Below are 17,427 nucleotides of genomic sequence, written 5' to 3'. Positions count from 1 at the left end.
CTACCAGGGAGGCTGAGGCAAGAGAATCGCTTAAGCCCAGGAGTTGGAGGTTGCTGTGAGCTGTGATGGCCTGACATTCTACCCAGGGCAACAGCTTGAGGCTCTGTCTCAAAAAAAAAAAAAAAAACAGCCCTACTCAAAGGCGCTGTGATGGTTTGTCCTCACCACCAGGCCCACCTGCTTGTAGGTGGAAGGTGAGGGGTACACACAGAGTCACCCTAGGGCTACACACTCGCATGTAGAGATAACACACGCAAACAAAAATGCCACTAGAGCAGAGGAACCACCAACAGAGGCAGGCAGACTCTCCCCAGCAGCCTGCCTCCCTTCTAGAGCAGCTGTTCTCTGCGCTGCAGGATCTCCCAGATGGCTTGTTAAGATAGAGATCCTAGGTCTCTCTGCAGAGTTTCTGATTCTGGAAAGAGGCCTGAGAATTTGCATTTCTAACAGGTTCCTAGATGATGTTGATAATGCCAGTTTAGGGACCACATTTTGAGAATCACTGCCCTAGAAGGTGACAGGTGGGCTTGAGAGGGTGGAGACCACCAAGTGCCAGGTGCACCGTACTGTGTCCGTGTACTTCAGCCCCTTCCATTAGAACTTGGGTGACCACTTGTTCTGGGCAAGACCAGGTGGGAGGCAGACAGACAGGACTCAGCATGGCCTGCTACTCCGCTGGTGGTGAAAGAGTCTCCCTCGTATACAGTTTGCTGTGTCCTGCAGTAATACCAGGCTGCAAAAGCCAGAGCAGGGAGAGATGGATTTGGTCTTGGGGACCTATAGGAAGATGCAGCGGGAGATGCTGCTGCTTCGTGTGAGCGTCACTGACTCCCGTACATGGGTCTCAGGAGTTCAAAGGAATCTATTTTTCAACCTTCAGAACCTTTAATAAAAAAAAAAAAAAAAAAGGAACTTACCAGCCCCCATTATTGACCTTAGCCAATTTACAAAGTAACTATACACCTATGTAATTGTATTATTTAATTGATGAGTGATTATTATTTTGACCGAATTCAGTTATTCAAAATATGAATCACTGCTTTGGTATAAATTTTTTCTTATGTTTACACAGCTCTACAGCTGGGTGACATGATGTAACCTCCCCCTGCACTTTTTTCTACTGGAATCACTTTCAAGTTTTTGTCGTTTGGCCTTCTCTTGTGAACTTTTCATTTGGGGAAACCTGTACATAGCCATTGGTAGCTATGGTGTGGACAGTTATAAGATTCTTCTTTGAAGAGATGGTTAATGAAACTTATTTTACAAAAGTTAGCTAGTGATACTTTAACACCAGGTCCATTCTTTTCTTGTTCACCTACAACTGTCAAATTATGCTGTTTGGTTACAGACACAAATGCAGGCATTGAAGTTGTGTGCATTAATTCGATAATAAGGCAGTCATTCAGTTGGCCCCTACTATGTATGGTATAAATACACAGAAATATCAATTTCTAATCAAAATTTAAAAAATGGTCATGAAGAAGTCATGATCCCTGCAAAGATCTCTACAAGACCTCAGCTTAAAGGGCCTGAAAATACAGGGCATATTGCCGAGGGATTAAAATGTAAAACTAGGCCGGGCACAGTGGCTTACACCTGTAATCTTAGCACTCTGGAAGGCTGAAGATGGGTGGATTACCTGAGCTCAAGGTTCTAGACCCACCTGAACAAGCGTGAGACCCTGTCTCTAAAAATAGCTGGGCATTGTGGCAGGTGCCTATAGTCCCAGCTACTTGGGGGGCTCAGACAAGAGAATCGCTTAAGCCCAAGAGTTTTGAAGTTGCTGTGAGCTATGACACTAGGGCACTCTACTGAGGATGACAAGGTGAGACTGTGTCTCAAAATAATAATAATAAAGAAACTAAGCCTTTAAATATCATTTTTTTTTTTGCCCTAGGATATTTACCCTCCACTTTGTTCATGCCCTGTAATACTGAAGAGGACATGTGTGATCTAATTCCCACCACATTGTTTCCTAGCCCAGAAGGTCATAGCTGTTGAAGGGCTGAAACAGCCAGAAACAGCTCCTTCATGATCTCTTTCCCCTTTACCTTCTTAAAAACAAACAAAAAAAAAAAACTGCTTTTAAAGGTAGGAAAGAAAAATATGCAATGAATATGATAAGTGAAGGTGAACTTCTTATTGGAATTGGAGATGCAATTCCAGAGGGTGAAGGGGGTTTTGTGGAGGTGTGGCAAATAGATTTGCCTGATGAGAAGTGAATAATGTGATAGAGATAAAGGCAGTTAGGGAGGAGTGGGAAGGAATTACCCAAAGTCCTTAACCCAGGCAGGAACTGAGATTTGATCTGAGGGCTAGTTAAGAGCCCCAGCCAACTTCAAAGTGAGAAGGAATTTGTGGAATGTTATTTGTGCCCTAGGGTGACAGTAGATCAGGGCGAAGAGAACAACGTGAAGTCAAAGGAAGCTTTGTGCCTGTAGGAAGGAGAGGTCAGACCTGAGTGACCAGGGTTGTGGAGGGATGGATGGAGTCAGAGCCAGCAGGACTCAGTGACAGATTTGATGGAGGGTATGCAGACAGGGCTGGGCCCTGCAGGAGAGGGCTACCCTGGGAGGAATGGGGTCATTCGACCTCAGGAATCATTATCTAGCTTTTTGGATGATGTCATAGAGTATAATAAATGCATGTTGGGGATAATGTGAGAAATCAATCATTTACTTGCAGATCAGAATTTAAGTCGGGCAAGAGATGTCCCTGAAGGCTAAGACAGTAGATATGAAACATTTTAGGACTTCTGGATGACTCTAGGTGTGATTTTTTTTTTTTTTTTTTTTACTGTTGGGGATTCACTGAGTACAAGAAACCAGGTTACACTGATTTCATTTGTTAGGTAAAGTCCCTCTAGCCATAGTCGTCCTGTTTTGGGGAACTAGCACGTTGGCTTTAGGACTTTTCCCAACCATCTCTTCCCCAAATCTGGCTCTCCTTAGGGGACTCTGATGCATGACACTGTTGACTAACCATTCCACTAAGGTCAGACAAGTGGAATTTTGCCCAGATTTCTATACTAGAATGAATTGGTTAGAGTGAATTTTTCTGTTTTTCTTTCCAGAAACTTCTGAAAATGTACATGAAATGTCCTTTTAATTGTACATGAATCCTGACTTTTATCTTGTCATTGTTTCTTGTGTTTAGATGAGACCTGCCAGAGCCAAATTTGACTTTAAAGCTCAGACATTGAAGTAAGTGCCACCAGTCATATTTATTTGTCACCTTTGCTGCCTCTTTCAAATGCAACAGTTCACTTGTAAAGAAGAGTTGGAGAGATAACAATGAAAAAAACACATAGTAGTTGTAGAGTTTGCTATGTGCCCAGCAGGGTTCACAGTACTTTGCATACTTTAACTCACTAGAGGGTCACTGTAATTACTTTGCATATATTAACTGATTCAGCCCTCTTTGTAACCCTAAAGAGAGGGTACCTTTTTTATCCTCACTGTCAAATAAACAGAAGGACTACGTGGGCAAGGTTAAGGAACTTGCCCAAGCTGTGAAGTGATGGAGTTGGGATTCAAATTTAGGCACCCTGGCACCAGAGGTTGGGCTTTTATATACTGTGCCCCATGCCTCCTCTGAGGTAGGAGCTCCATTTGCTTGATTAAGTGGTAGTTTGCTCAATCTGACCCCCCGTTTCTGTGGAAAGATCCAGATCAAGAGCAGTTTCTAGGAAGACAACTTGCCAGTTTTGCTACAGTATCCCAAGAGATTGAAGACTTATATAAACCCTTTTTGTAGCATTTCTCTAAGTGTATTCCTTAAAGTGCTGGCCCCATAAAGTGTTTCTTAAAACAAGGGTTTTGTGGTAGAAGTGAGTTGGGGACCCACTGTAGGCTCTGTCTTTACCTCCCACCACCCTTGAAGAGAAACTTTGCTTTTAGTGTATGAATGGCTCTAGAAGTCTTTCCAGGAAGAAACCTGATTAGCTTATTTAGCCCAGTGTTTTCTAAATTTAGGTGACCCCTCAAAGTAGTTTTGATTTGCATTTCTCTGATGATTAAAGATGATGAGCTTTTTTTTATATGTCTGAAGGCCGCGCGCCTGTCTTCTTCAGAGAAGTTTCTCTTCAAGTCCCTTGCCCAGCCTGCGATGGGATCCCTTGTTCTTTTCTTGCTAATGCGTTTGAGTTCTCTGTGGATTCTGGTTATTAAACCTTTGTTGGAGACATAACCTGCAAATATCTTCTCCCATTCTGAGGGCTGTTTGCTTGCTTTACTTACTGTGTTCTTGGCTGTGCAGAAGCTTTTTAGTTTGGTCAAGTCCCAGTAGTGTATTTTTGAAGCTGCTTCAATTGCCCCGGGGGGGGGGGGTCCTCCTCATAAAATACTCACCCAGACCAATTTCTTCAAGGGTTTTCCTTGCACTCTCCACTAGTATTTTTATAGTTTCATGTCTTAAGTTTAAATCTTTAATCCAGTGAGAGTCTATCTTAGTTAATGGTGAAAGGTGTGGGTCCAGTTTCAGTTTTCTACAGGTTGCCAGCCAGTTCACCCAGCACCATTTGTTAAATAGGGAATCTTTTCCCCACTGAATGTTTTTAATTGGCTTGTCAAAGATCAAATAACTCCAGTGAGACTAGCCTATATCACAAAATCCCAAGACCAGAGATGTTGGCACGGATGTGGAGAAAAGGGAACACTTTTCTGCGGATGTGGAGAAAAGGGAACACTTTTGCACTGCTGGTGGCAAATTAATACATTCCTTTTGGAAAGAGATATGGAGAACACTTAGAGATCTAAAAATAGATCTGCCATTCAATCCTGTAATCCCTCTACTGGGCATATATCCAGAAGACCAAAAATCACATCATAACAAAGATATTTGTACCAGAATGTTTATTGTAGCCCTATTCATAATTGCTAAGTCATGGAAAAAGCCCAAGTGCCCATCAATCCACGAATGGATTAATAAATTGTATATGTACACCATGGATTATTATGCAGCCTTAAAGAAAGATGGAAACTTTACCTCTTTCATGTTTACATGGATGGAGCTGGAACATATTCTTCTTAGTAAAGTATCTCAAGAATGGAAGAAAAAGTACCCAATGTACTCAGCCCTACTGTGAAACTAATTTAGGGTTTTCACATGAAAGCTATAACCCAGTTACAACCTAAGAATAGGGGGAAGGGGGAAAGGGAGGGGAGGGAGGGGGGAGGTGGGTAGAGGGAAGGGGATTGGTGGGATTACACCAGCCATGCATCTTACAAGGGTATATGTGAAACTTGGTAAATGTGGAATGTAAGTGTCTTGGCACAGTAACTGAGAGAATGCCAGGAAGGCTATGTTAACCAGTGTGATGAAAGTGTGTCAAACAGTCTGTGAAGCTAGTGAATGATGCCCCATGATCATATCAATGTACACAGCTATGATTTAATAATAAAAAAATAATAAATTTCGGTGACCAGGAAAAATTTATATTAACATTTTCTTTGGAACACAATTTGGAAATGCTACCAAAGACTGGGTTCTAAAAGGAACCTAGTGGTTTAATATCTAATTATGAATTAAAATGGTCCTAGTTTTTATTGGCAGTTGTAAAAGAGTGAGCAGCCATTCACGGTCTTATGGATTGAGGACCCCGTGTCTGGGGATAAGAGGGAGAATGCCCCCTCCTCATGTGCTGAGGACACTGTCGGAGGCTAACAACTGTGTTCTCTAGGATGAAGTGAGAGCCCAGGCTCCAGTGCACAGAGCCTAAGCATCCATCTGTCACACCTGGGCTTGTTTGTATTACTCCAGTCTTTTAGCCCATTGGCTAAAGGAGGTGGCTGTGTAATATATGGCAAAGATTGTGGGCTTCAGAGTCAGGCAGTCCTCAGTTCAAATCCTGACCATGCTCTTACTGTCTCTGTGACTGTAGTCAAATTATCAACTTCTCCCACTCTCAATTTTCCTTTTCTATAAGATGAGAATAAAAATGCCTCTCATGTGGGGAACCTGGGATAATATCTGTAAATCATTTTGCCCAGTGTAGCAAAAGTCCTCCTTCTTTTGTTCATTTTAACCAGAGAAGACAACAGAGATATGTAAATTAATTTACAGTTCAATCAATTAGATACCTTTGTCTTTGAACTGAGAAAAGGTCTATGTAAGGTTCAGAGATATATAAACTAATTTGCAATTAATTGAGAAAGGTCTATGTAAGATTCATTGAATGTCATAATGATAATATTTCATTTTCCTAGTTTTCATTTAAAAAAAAAAAAACTTAAAAGTTTTTCTTTTTTTTTAGGGTAACCCTGCAATAGAATAGGTGAGAAAGCTGAGATTCACAGAAATTGTCACCATTTATCAATATCACTAATACTGCAGAGAGAATTCCTTCCTCCTGACTCAGTGTTTTCATCATAACACAGTGCCTCCCAAAAAGTCAATATAATTTAGCAAAAAGAGTAAATGCCAGATTATAGGGAATCTTCTAAGCCCTACAATCACTTGGCTTTCCATTTCCCCATAGTAAGTTACTCAAAAAAGTGTACTGTGGAAACACTTGGTTCAACGAAGTTAAACGGATTTCTTTCCTCCTGGACTTCTCAGAGCCTCTGCCGTGCTAATGCACGCAGTGATGCAGTGATACTCCAGATAAAATCTGAAGCAAATCAGGTTATTGTTTTGTAACCTTCTCACCACTAGGCCTGGTCACGTGGTTCTCAGGGTGGAAGTGGGTGTTGCAGTACTGGAAGGATGGTGGCCTCAGGCACCCCCTGGTATGTCTCCACAGCCACAACAGCAGACCCCTTCACACTCAGCTCTCTCCCCCATGAGGTGTCCTCCTCTGCTTAACAGGGGGACCCTCACAGCTCCTACCTGCTTACCAGGCTGTGAGACTCCTGGAATAGCAGAGGTGGGAGCCTGCAGGCCTCCAGCAGGGGCAGATATGCTGAGGGTCTTACTCATCTGCACACTGATGGTTGTGGGTGAAGTGGGGGGGGGGGTTCAGAACACCCACAAAGAGGGTTATGGCAAAAATTTGGCCAGAGACATTCCTTCTCACAGAGATAAATGCCCAGCTCCCCTCCACGGGCCTCTTTAGGATTAGAGTCCTGTCTACAGTGTGAGCCCCACAAAGGCTGCCTTGTGCTTTTATCCAGCACAGAGCTGACTTTGTGTGAAGTTTTCCAGACGGGCCCCTGTTGTTTAGGCAGCGCCCCTCACATATTGTCGGACTCCTGGCACACTGCAAAGTGGTCATGCTCCTTCCAAGTTACAGGCAGAGACCTTTCTTTGCATGCTCTTGGTTTGATGCAAACAAAAAAGATGTAGGTCATTGTTTTTTTTTAATTCAGGAAAATTTCAACCACAATTTTTATTATCCTTTTTTAATTTTGTTTGAAATATGTGTTTTTGTTTCATTTCTTTTTAAAGCATTCCTAGTTAGATGTTAACAACATCATTGAGGAAAGCAAAGGAATGAATATGGAAAAGTTGAAAAAGCCACAAAGAGCATTTCTGTCCAAGACCCCTTACTATGTCCATGTTAAAAAAGAAGGGAATGTTAACTATTTAACAGGCACCAAGCTAGGTGTTTTAGTTCCAGTTTGTTTGCTGCATTCTCCAGCAATTCTGAGTTATCTCCTATGTTCAGGTGTAGAAACAGAGCCCCAGAGAGATCAAGTGTCTTTCCCCGGATCCCAGAGCTAGTAAAACTTAGAGCTGGGTTTTGAACCTAGACCTGTCTAACTTCAGAGCCTTTCTAGTGTGTGATGATAGCACAGTGGATGGTGAAATGGGTGAGTACACAGATGGCTAAATGGAGGGAATGTTAGAAGGATAGCACTATCTCACAAATAATTTGAGGATACTTTAAAGCAATGAAGGTATGCCTTGCTGTGACACAGGGTAACAAATGCCTCTACAGGAGACATTTTTCATCGGATAACAAACATCTGTTAAGATTGCTGGGCACATTGCTGTGTGTTACATAAATATTCCGAGCATAAGACAACATTCACAAAAAATGCATTGAGAAAACCACAAGAAGCTAATAAGGCCTCTGAGCATTTTCAAGTGCTAGTCAGTTTAAATATTAATACCTATCCCACAAAAGACTGGAAAAATGCCACATGTGATACAATTCTCTGAACAGTGGGATTCTCACTTCCAAATCTGGAGCCCCCTCTTCTGGAATTTGTCTCCTCTGGACCCACTCGAAGTGTCCTTTTGCTAAAAAGCTGAAGTGTCTTAATCTTACACATATTAAAACATCTGCTAAAATGCCGTGACCCTCTGTCGACAGGGAGCTTCCTCTGCAGAAGGGAGATATTGTTTACATTTATAAGCAAATTGATCAGAACTGGTACGAAGGAGAACATCACGGCCGGGTGGGAATCTTCCCACGCACCTACATCGAGGTACTGCAGCCCCTTTTCTTTCTAAGGAAGAGCCCAGTCGTGCCCGCAGTACCATTTATTTACTGGATACTTGTGTTTTGTTTCCTCCTTTTCCTCTCATTCCCCTACTTTCTTCTCTTCCCCCTTTCTCTTTTGCCTCTTTTCCTTTCTCAGCTTCTGCCTCCTGCTGAGAAGGCTCAGCCCAAAAAGTTGGCACCAGTGCAGGTGTTGGAATGCGGAGAAGCTATTGCTAAGTTTAACTTTAATGGTGATACGCAGGTAGAAATGTCCTTCAGAAAGGTAAGCTGCTCTTCCCGCGCCTTGCTTTGGAGCTGTCTTGGATGACACTGCGGGGATGTGGCATTGCTCTGGGGTGCCAGATAGTGCTGTCTGTGTGCTTAGGGGACGAGAATTGTATTAAGGCCAACTGGAGAATTTTCTGAGGTATAGTAGTTTTTAAAATAAACCCTAAGCCAGTGTCAAGGCTTAACTACATTGAGTTCACCGATTAAAGGTACTATTTCTGGAATCTAAGACATCTTTTATAAACTATAGTCAACCAACATTGAGTGAGTGCTTAGCAATGTGATAAGCACTGTATAGATGACCAGGTTTTATGATGTATTGATATGGCCTAGTGGAAAATGCAAATTTATTGATACCAGAAGTTTGAAAAGCTTTGAACCCAAAAGTCACAGGTCATCAGCTATGAAAATTGTGGAAGTCAAATACATTTTTTTTTTTTTTTTTTGAGACAGAGTCTAACTTCACTTTGTTGCCCTGGGTAGAGTGCCCATGGTATCATCATAGCCCATAGCAATCGCAAACTCTTAGGCTCAAATGATCCTCTTGCCTCAGCCTCCCAAGTAGCTGGGTCTACAGGTGCTGTCCACAACACACAGCTAATTTTTCTGTTTTTAGTAGAGACAGGGTCTCACTCTTGCTCAGGCTGGTCTTGAACTCTTGAGCTCAAGAGGCCTCCTAGAGTGCTATGACTATAGGCATGAGCCACTGCACCCAGCCGCAAATATTTTTATTTTTAAAAATATTTTTATTTATTTTTCTTTATTTTTTTTATTTTTTCTTTATTTCTTTATTTTTTTTTTTATTTCTGAGATAGTCTTACTCTGTCACCCTGAGTAGAATGCTGTGGTACCATTGTAGCTCACAGCAACCTCAAACTCTTGGGCTAAAGCAATCTTCTTGCATAAGCCTCCAGAGTAGCTGGGACTACAGGCACTCACCACAATACCCAGCTGATTTTTCTGTTTTTTTTTTTGTTTGTTTTTTTTTTTTGTAGAGACAGAGTCTCACTGTACCGCCTCAGGTAGAGTGCCGTGGCGTCACACGGCTCACAGCAACCTCTTAACTCTTGGGCTTACGCGATTCTCTTGCCTTAGCCTCCCGAGCAGCTGGGACTACAGGCGCCCGCCACAACGCCCGGCTGTTTTTTGGTTGCAGTTTGGCCGGGGCTGGGTTTGAACCCGCCACCCTCGGCACATGGGGCTGGCGCCCTACTCACTGAGCCACAGGCACTAGTAGAGATGGAATCTTATTCTTGATCCCACTGGTCTTGAACTCTTGAGCTCAAGCAGTCTACCTGCCTCAGCCTCCTAGAGTGCTAGGATTACAGGCATGAGCCACCATGCCTGGCCCTCAAATACTTTTAAATAGCTCTCTCCTAGGGTGGTTCCAAGAGGCTTAGATGAAACAATGTAAGTGAAGCATGACACACAGCAGCTGGTTTGTGCTCAGTAAACAGGAGATGCCAGTAGTAATAGCATTATTGCCTTTGAGGACTCAACATGCTTATTTTGAACACAATTACGCTGTGTAAAGAAACTTTTCTTTCCAGGAGTTCAAACACTCTCTATGTGTCAAAATTCACTGGCTCACTCAAGTTACTAAGCAAGTATTAAAAACTATTATTGAAGATTGAGAGAAGTAAGCACATGTGTAAAACGATGAGCTACTTAGTGTAAAAGAGAAGCACTAGAAGCAACCTAATTGCCCAACAGCAGGGGATCAGTAATTAAATCATTACATGTGTGTACAATAGAATACCTTAAGTGGTCCACAAAACTGTGCAAATATAGGATTATATTTCTTGGTAAGAAGGAGTTTAATTATAGGTTGTTAACTATTTTTTTTTAAAAAGTTGGAGGCTGGGCTCAGTGGCTCACACCTGTAATCCTAGCACTCTGGGAGGCTGAGGCGGGTGAATCCCTTGAGCTTAAGAGTTCAAAACCAGGGGCGGCGCCTGTGGCTCAGTGAGTAGGGCGCCGGCCCCATATGCCGAGGGTGGCGGGTTCAAACTCAGCCCCAGCCAAACTGCAACAAAAAAATAGCCAGGTGCTGTGGCGGGCACCTGTAGTCCCAGCTACTTGGGAGGCTGAGGCAAGAGAATCGCTTAAGCCCAGGAGCTGGAGGTTGCTGTGAGCTGTGTGATGCCACGGCACTCTACCAAGGGCCATAAAGTGAGACTCTGTCTCTACAAAAAAAAAGAGTTCAAAACCAGCCTGAGCAAGAGTGAGACCTCATCTCTACTAAAAAAAAAAATAGGGGGGGGAAAAAATTCTAGCAAGACATTGTGGTGGGCACCTATAGTCCCAGTTACTCAGAAAGTTGGGGCAAGAGGATTGCCTGAGCCTAGGAGCCCAAGAGTTTGAGGTTGCTATGAGCTATGATGATGCCAAGGGCAACGGAGTGAGACTCTGTTCAAGAAAAAAAAAAAAAAGCAAGTTGGAAAAGGGAAATATAGTATATATTCAATTTACATAAGAAAAAATATATACAAGTCTAATTCACATGCATTAAATTAAATCTGAGAAGTACATATGTCAAAATAATAATAGTAATTATCCCCACAACAGTATGATGGCTAATAATCCACTTTATGTTTATTTGTGTTCCAATTTTTTTATAATAATGCATGAAAAATAAAGTTATAAAAAGAAAAAAAAGATAACCTTCAAAACTTTTGCCTTACAGATAAAGTGTGGATAGCTGTCTATTTTGCATTGAATGAGTCAGTAACACTACTTTTGCCTTCCAGTTTAGGGGTGTAAAATCTGATTTTCTTTACTGAAATATTTAAACATCACACTTAACTTCCCAGAATCCAGGTAGCTCTATTGCCATTAGCATCCCATCCTAATAACTTTAATTCCATCCAGGTCCAGCAGGGAACCCTTCTTTTTCCTACACAGAGGATGTGATCAATCATGGAGGACATGCTAGGGTGCAGGCAGGGGCTTCAGATGTGCTGTGGCATTATAGGACAAGGACTCTTGCCTTTCTGTGTCATGCAGGGTGAAAGGATCACACTGCTCCGACAGGTGGACGAGAACTGGTATGAAGGGAGGATCCCGGGGACGTCTCGACAAGGCATCTTCCCCATCACCTACGTGGACGTGATCAAACGGCCGCTGGTGAAAAACCCCATGGAGTACATCGACCTGCCTTTCTCTTCCTCTCCAAGTCGCAGTGCCACTGCAAGCCCACAGGTATTTAAGTTTCTTGTCACTGGTTTTCATACCCAGAATATGAGTTTTCAAACTCAACAGTGCTAATGGTACACAGCCCTTTGGGGTGGTTTTTGAGCACAGTGGTTAAGAACTGTCTGCAGCAATGCAGACTACACACTGGAGCTTGTTTTCATGTGTACAAATGGCATTTTTCCAGCACTTGGTGGGAGAAATATTATCTCAAGAGAAGAGATTAATGATTGCTCTGGGGAGAAGGTGACTAAGGTTACTAAGGAAAGAGAAACAAGAGATCAGTTGATCAACAACATCAGTTGATCCATCCTGACTGAAGCTTGTGGTATGGGTACCCCACTACCATAATTCCCGTGGCCCAGTGTTATTCTCTTAGTCATCTTCTTGATCAAGGTTGGCCTGCAAAAGACAACAAAAATAGACTTTCACATTCTCATCCTCAGACATGTAGAGCAGATCTAAAGGATTCTTTGCATTTACTGACAGTAGGTGAATGCAAAGGACATTTTATTCCAAGTGACTAGGACAAGGAATTTACAGCATCTCAGTCTTTACTGGGTTAAAAGGAAGTAGGTTTATAGGCATAGTAAGATATTGGCTTTCCTGAACATTAATTATGAACAAACTTGATTAAAAATATAAATTATTCTAAACCATCTCCACTTTCCCAAAGCCAAGAAAAAGTCAGAACCTTAGGTTCTGGGGGACATGGTGGGATGACATCCTGTGAAAGAGATTGGTCAGACTTATATTCCTTCTGCCATGTAAGTTGGCCAGGGGAGAGGGAACAGGTCCGGGGGACCAGGAGGACCCTGCAACGGTGCCTCTTAGCCTTTCCCACCTGCTCGCTGCTGACCCTTGTACAGAGGGTTCTGGCAGAAGGCATTAAATGGGCTGAACCTTGGCTTCCTACCTGGTGAGATCCATATCCTATTGTCTCATGGGAGGGAGAGTGAGACTGGAGTGGGGCACTCCATTTTGTCAGAATATGGGGGGCTCAAGAAGATTTTTCACCTGACTGTACAACAATTACAAAAACAAAATGACTACACTACTTGTACTCTGTCTGGAAGATTCTTCTGAGCCTCCTGGAAAGAAAAGAAGCCCTGGGAGAGCCAGGGCAGTGGCAGGCCGCCTTTTCCCGTGTGGTTCTGGGTCTGGCCTCAGGTGACACAGGCTACTGGGTGGGCTGTGGGGGAGTTTCCATTGTGTCCCCCTGAAAACCTGATCCTGCAGAGCGGGCCAGCACCATCTACTGCTGTGATGGGGGCGTCTCTCCACCCCCTACGGCATGCCGCTCTCTCTGCACCCCCCTCACCTGCACACATCACACCACCCACACCCACATCCCAGCTTCTCCCCAAGCCTAACCAGACGGTTTCCTTTGTGGACACCAGCATGCCCTGCTCATCCTTTCCATTTCATTCCTCTTTACCCTGGTGATTATTTTCCTCCTTTCTTCTTTATGCTGACACATGTATCTTTGCTTCTTTCTTTTGTTTTCCTCTCTCTCCTCTTCTTAAGTTCCTCGGTCACAGCAAGCTCCTCATGCCAGCCCCCTCATCTCTTTCCCACCCCCGCCGAGCTCTGTCCCCTGAGATGCACGCTGTCACCTCCGAGTGGATCTCACTGACTGTGGGAGTCCCCAGCAGGCGTTCTCTGGCCCTTACCCCACCCTTGCCTCCTCTGCCAGAGGCTTCTGTCTATAACACTGACCACCTCGCCTTGTCATCAAGGGCCAGCCCCTCCCTGTCTCTCAGCCTCCCGCATTTGAGTTGGTCAGATCATCCCACCCCACGATCGATGGTTTCCCCACTGCCCCTACCCGCCCCCCACAAACCCTATTCCCCAGCACCCGGCACCCAGGCCTCCCTTCACCTCAATGGAGATAGTGGTACCCACATGCCACCTTCAGGTGTCCGCCAAGATAGCTTCTCCCAGCCCCTGCTCGGGAGCTCTGATAGTGTCATCTCGGAGCTTAGCGATGCCTTTAGCAGCCAGAGCAAGAGGCAGCTGTGGCGAGAAGAGAACGGACAGTATGAAAGGAAAGCAGAGAGGGAGGCAGGTGAGAGATGCCCTGGTGGACCCAAGATCTCTAAGAAGAGCTGCTTGAAGCCTTCAGACGTGGTCAGGTGCCTGAGTACTGAACAGAGACTCTCAGATCTCCACACCCCTGAGGATAGCCGGCCCGGCAAGCCCCTGGGTGGCCCTTTTCCAGGAAGGGAGGCTGAGCAGCCAGAGCGGCAGAGAGGTGGCGAGCAGGCTGAGAGGAGAGCTGCTCAGAGAGGTTGGAGCCAGGTAGGCCTGCCGCATGCCGTGTGTGCCCCTGGCGCCTTACCCCAGCCTGTCTGCCAGGGAGATTGTTTGCTTGCCTTGGGAGCAAACAGCTGGCCTAGGAGGGAATGGAGGGGACATCAGTTAAGGTGTCAGGACTGGGGGCAGCTGGAGTAAAGGACAGACTTTATTTATTCTGGCCTTTTGAGGTGATTCAAAGTTATTCCCCACCGTGGGCACCTCGTGGCCTGGTGGCAGGGCCCATAAGAAGGCAGCCCTCTTCACGTCCCATTTGTGCCTTGGAGGTTTTCCTCCATTTGCTCTGACTAACACAGCTGAGAACACCAGGCGTTGGTGTGGTGTGGTGTGGTTTTATGTAAGTTGCACTTTGTTTCCATAACCTGTGGTGCTCTGCTAGTGCTCAGTTCTGTCAGGTCTCCGTCTTGTCTCGTGTTCGTGTGAGAGCATAAGGCCTTTGTTCTCTGCAAACAAAGGTTTTTGGTTTGGGGAAGGAGCATGTGGCCTCTGGGGCCCAGAGATGCCTGGGGTATCGTAGAGTAGGCACACCAGGTTTTGGGCTGACTCTTCCATCTTCTGTCTGGGTCAGCCACAAAGATTTCAGGGTTTAGATTAAGGTGGCCTTAGGGTATTTCGAAGGCTGAATATTTTTGAGGAGAAATGAACTTGGCCACTAGACAAATCATGATTCTGATTTTGGCTATGCTGTTCACTACCCCAGAAGTTGAAGACTTTGGGCAACTTCTCCAAAGTGGCTACGTTTGAATGCCAACTCCACCTTTTACCATCTAGTGACTTGGGAGTTACTTTCTCTCTCTGAGACTCAGTTTTCTTATCTGTAAAGTGCAGATAACACCTACCTCAGAGTAGTTGAGAAGATTCTTTGAAAGAATGTGTGCAAAGTGCTAAGCACAGGGCTGGAGATGTGATCAGCACTTTGTAAAGGGAAGCTATAGAGCCACCATCTTGGGTGATCTAGAACTGCTTCTACAACTGAGAATGTTCTAGAACCTCTTTACAACCAGGTGGAATTCCTGAAGATGGCTCCAGACCAATTATCAAGTATCTATTATATATGATACCCATATATTGAATATTCAATCCTCAGTCTGGCAATTCCAGTTTCCCTTTGAAGCTTTATTTATTTAGTCTGTGAACACTAATTCAAGGCCTGCGAGTCCCAGCCTCTGGACAGCGTGCAGGGTCATCGATTCCTGCTCTGGAGGAGCCTGTGTTCAGTGAGGTTGGCAGACGCCGCAGTGTCACCAGGGCAGTGATGAGGTGAGCTTCAAGGCCACAGAGTATGGAGGCCTGAGACACACTAGGTCTGACGCATGTGGGCCCATGGGCTGGTGTGTCAGGAGTGGGGTCGCTGAGGTAAGCCCGTGTGGGGCCGTTGTCAGGGCTCAGTGGGGTGACAAGCAGCAGCTGTGAGAAAGCAATTACCCCACAGGCTCGCCTGGCTCCAGGCGGGTTAAGGACAGATGGTTCGCCGGGAGAGGCAGTGAAGTGAAAAGAACTAAGCATCTCTGACACAGGAACAAGTCTGTAAATGTTTTGAGTCCACGTAAGGTGCCTGGAGACCTCCTGATCATCAGTGGTGAGTCATCACTGTGGCCGAATTCCGGGATCCTGCGTGCAGGAAGCGGGCTCCGAGGAAGCTGGGGTGTACGCTTCCTGCTTCCTGATGCAGGATAGGAGTGGGGTAGCTGGCAACACTGGAGATTATGTAGGTTGGAAAACTGGACCTGGTGAACATTGGTTTTCCTTTCTTGGTGGGCCTGCAGACCCCATGTGCACCACTTCCTGTCCCTGCCTCCTCCTGCTCTCAGGTACCAGCCCCTTCTCTGTGGTGTGGCTCAGCTGGGGCCCAGGGCTCCCTCCTGATTGAGAGCTGGGTGTTGTGTGAAAAGGGTGGCTGCTCACCGACAGCCTCCACCCTCACCGTGCCCTCCTGTGGCTGGAGTAGGAGCTAGCAAATCTGGAAAGGGGTCCTTCAGAAGGAGCTTCTGCGTCTGGGGCCCTCTTTGGGTGGCAGGCGAGCTAAAGATAGAAAGGATTGACTTGACGTCATTCTCTGGTGGCCCTGTCAGGATGGCACGACCTCAGTCAGTGTCACTTATTTGGGTAAATGTACTCCAAACCAGTTTGTATCAAGAAAATTGCCAGGCATTACTGTCCTTGCTGACCCAAAGAACTGAAGCAAAAAACACAATTTTATTGTAAGTTTTGGGGAGCTAGGTGGAGTGTCTGACCAATAAATAGGGTGAATTTTACCTGAGGGCCTTAAATGAAAAGACATTCTGAAAGGCTGTGACGATTTACTCTTTCCAGCATCTAAGATGTTCCAGGTAGTAAGTGCTACAAAAAAGAGAGAGGGATGAACACCGTCTGGGCTTCTGTTTAGATGTTATTTATTCGAGAGGGCCTTCCTTGGCAGCTTCTCCCCAGCCCTTTGAGGCTGGATTAAGTGCTCTTTGTGCTCCCACAGCCCCTGCACCTAGCCCATGAGAGCACGTCTCAGTTTTGTTGTATTTGCCCCATCTCTCCTGAGGTCAGGGGCTGTGACACCTGATATATGGAAGGTAACTCGGTAAATATTTGTTTAATGGAAGAAAAGACAAAAAAAATGACTGACCCCAGTCAAAGGAGTTTATAATGTCCATTGAGGGAGTAAGACGTGTTCACAAATAATTATAATGCAAGCAGTTCACTCTGGAAGTTCAAGATGGAGAGAAATAATAAGCAATAAGTGAAGGTGGTTGTCTGGAAGGACTTCATGAGAAAAGTAGCGTTTGGTCTGAGTCTTGAAGGATAGGGAGTTTTCTCACTGGTATACAGCAGGAGGGCAGCACTCCAGGCAGATAGCCCAAGCAAAGACACAGAGGGAGGAACATGAAATGTGTCGTGTGGACAGTGGTATATCCCTGGTTTGAGGAAGGTTTCTGATATCTGCAGGTAAATGAGGGGGCAGTTCTGGAGAAGGGGCTGGAACCAGAGCGTAGAGGGCTCTCCTGGGCACCTGTGATGTTCATCAGCACCTCTTAACAATGTCTGGAGCTTTCTGCCTCATGGTCCTAGTGACCCTTTCTTACTTTCCTTCCCCTTAGGGACCTGTCCACCCCTCAACTCTCTGCAGTTGTGTGAAATGGTTTGACTTTTCACTACTAAAGTGGATTCAAGCTGGGTCAAGGTGTGTTTTCTCTAAACAGCAGAAGGAAGTAAATGAAATGCAGAGATCTTTAGGAAAATCAAAATGGGGTGAGAAGAGTGCTGGATTGAAA

General features: G+C 44.9%; 1 protein-coding gene across 50 annotated transcripts in view; it reads left to right on the top strand.

The window, feature by feature from the left end:
- SORBS1 (sorbin and SH3 domain containing 1) overlaps positions 1–17,427 on the top strand; it is a 243,112-nt gene that overhangs the window by 210,677 nt on the left and 15,008 nt on the right. For 25 of the 50 annotated variants that reach the window (XM_053582809.1, XM_053582805.1, XM_053582806.1 and 22 more), the window contains 5 exons: positions 3,157–3,203; positions 8,258–8,372; positions 8,526–8,651; positions 11,663–11,857; positions 13,376–14,149. In XM_053582809.1, the coding sequence (XP_053438784.1) occupies positions 3,157–3,203; positions 8,258–8,372; positions 8,526–8,651; positions 11,663–11,857; positions 13,376–14,149 (1,257 nt within the window). The remainder of the gene's footprint in view (positions 1–3,156; positions 3,204–8,257; positions 8,373–8,525; positions 8,652–11,662; positions 11,858–13,375; positions 14,150–17,427) is intronic. The other 25 variants (XM_053582832.1, XM_053582817.1, XM_053582829.1 and 22 more) reach the window with 1 other exon arrangement.

Source organism: Nycticebus coucang, chromosome 3 (genome assembly GCF_027406575.1).
Source record: "Nycticebus coucang isolate mNycCou1 chromosome 3, mNycCou1.pri, whole genome shotgun sequence".
NCBI lineage: Eukaryota > Metazoa > Chordata > Mammalia > Primates > Lorisidae > Nycticebus > Nycticebus coucang.
Note: the sequence above shows the minus strand (reverse complement) of the source record. Positions and strands in the feature narration are given on the sequence as shown.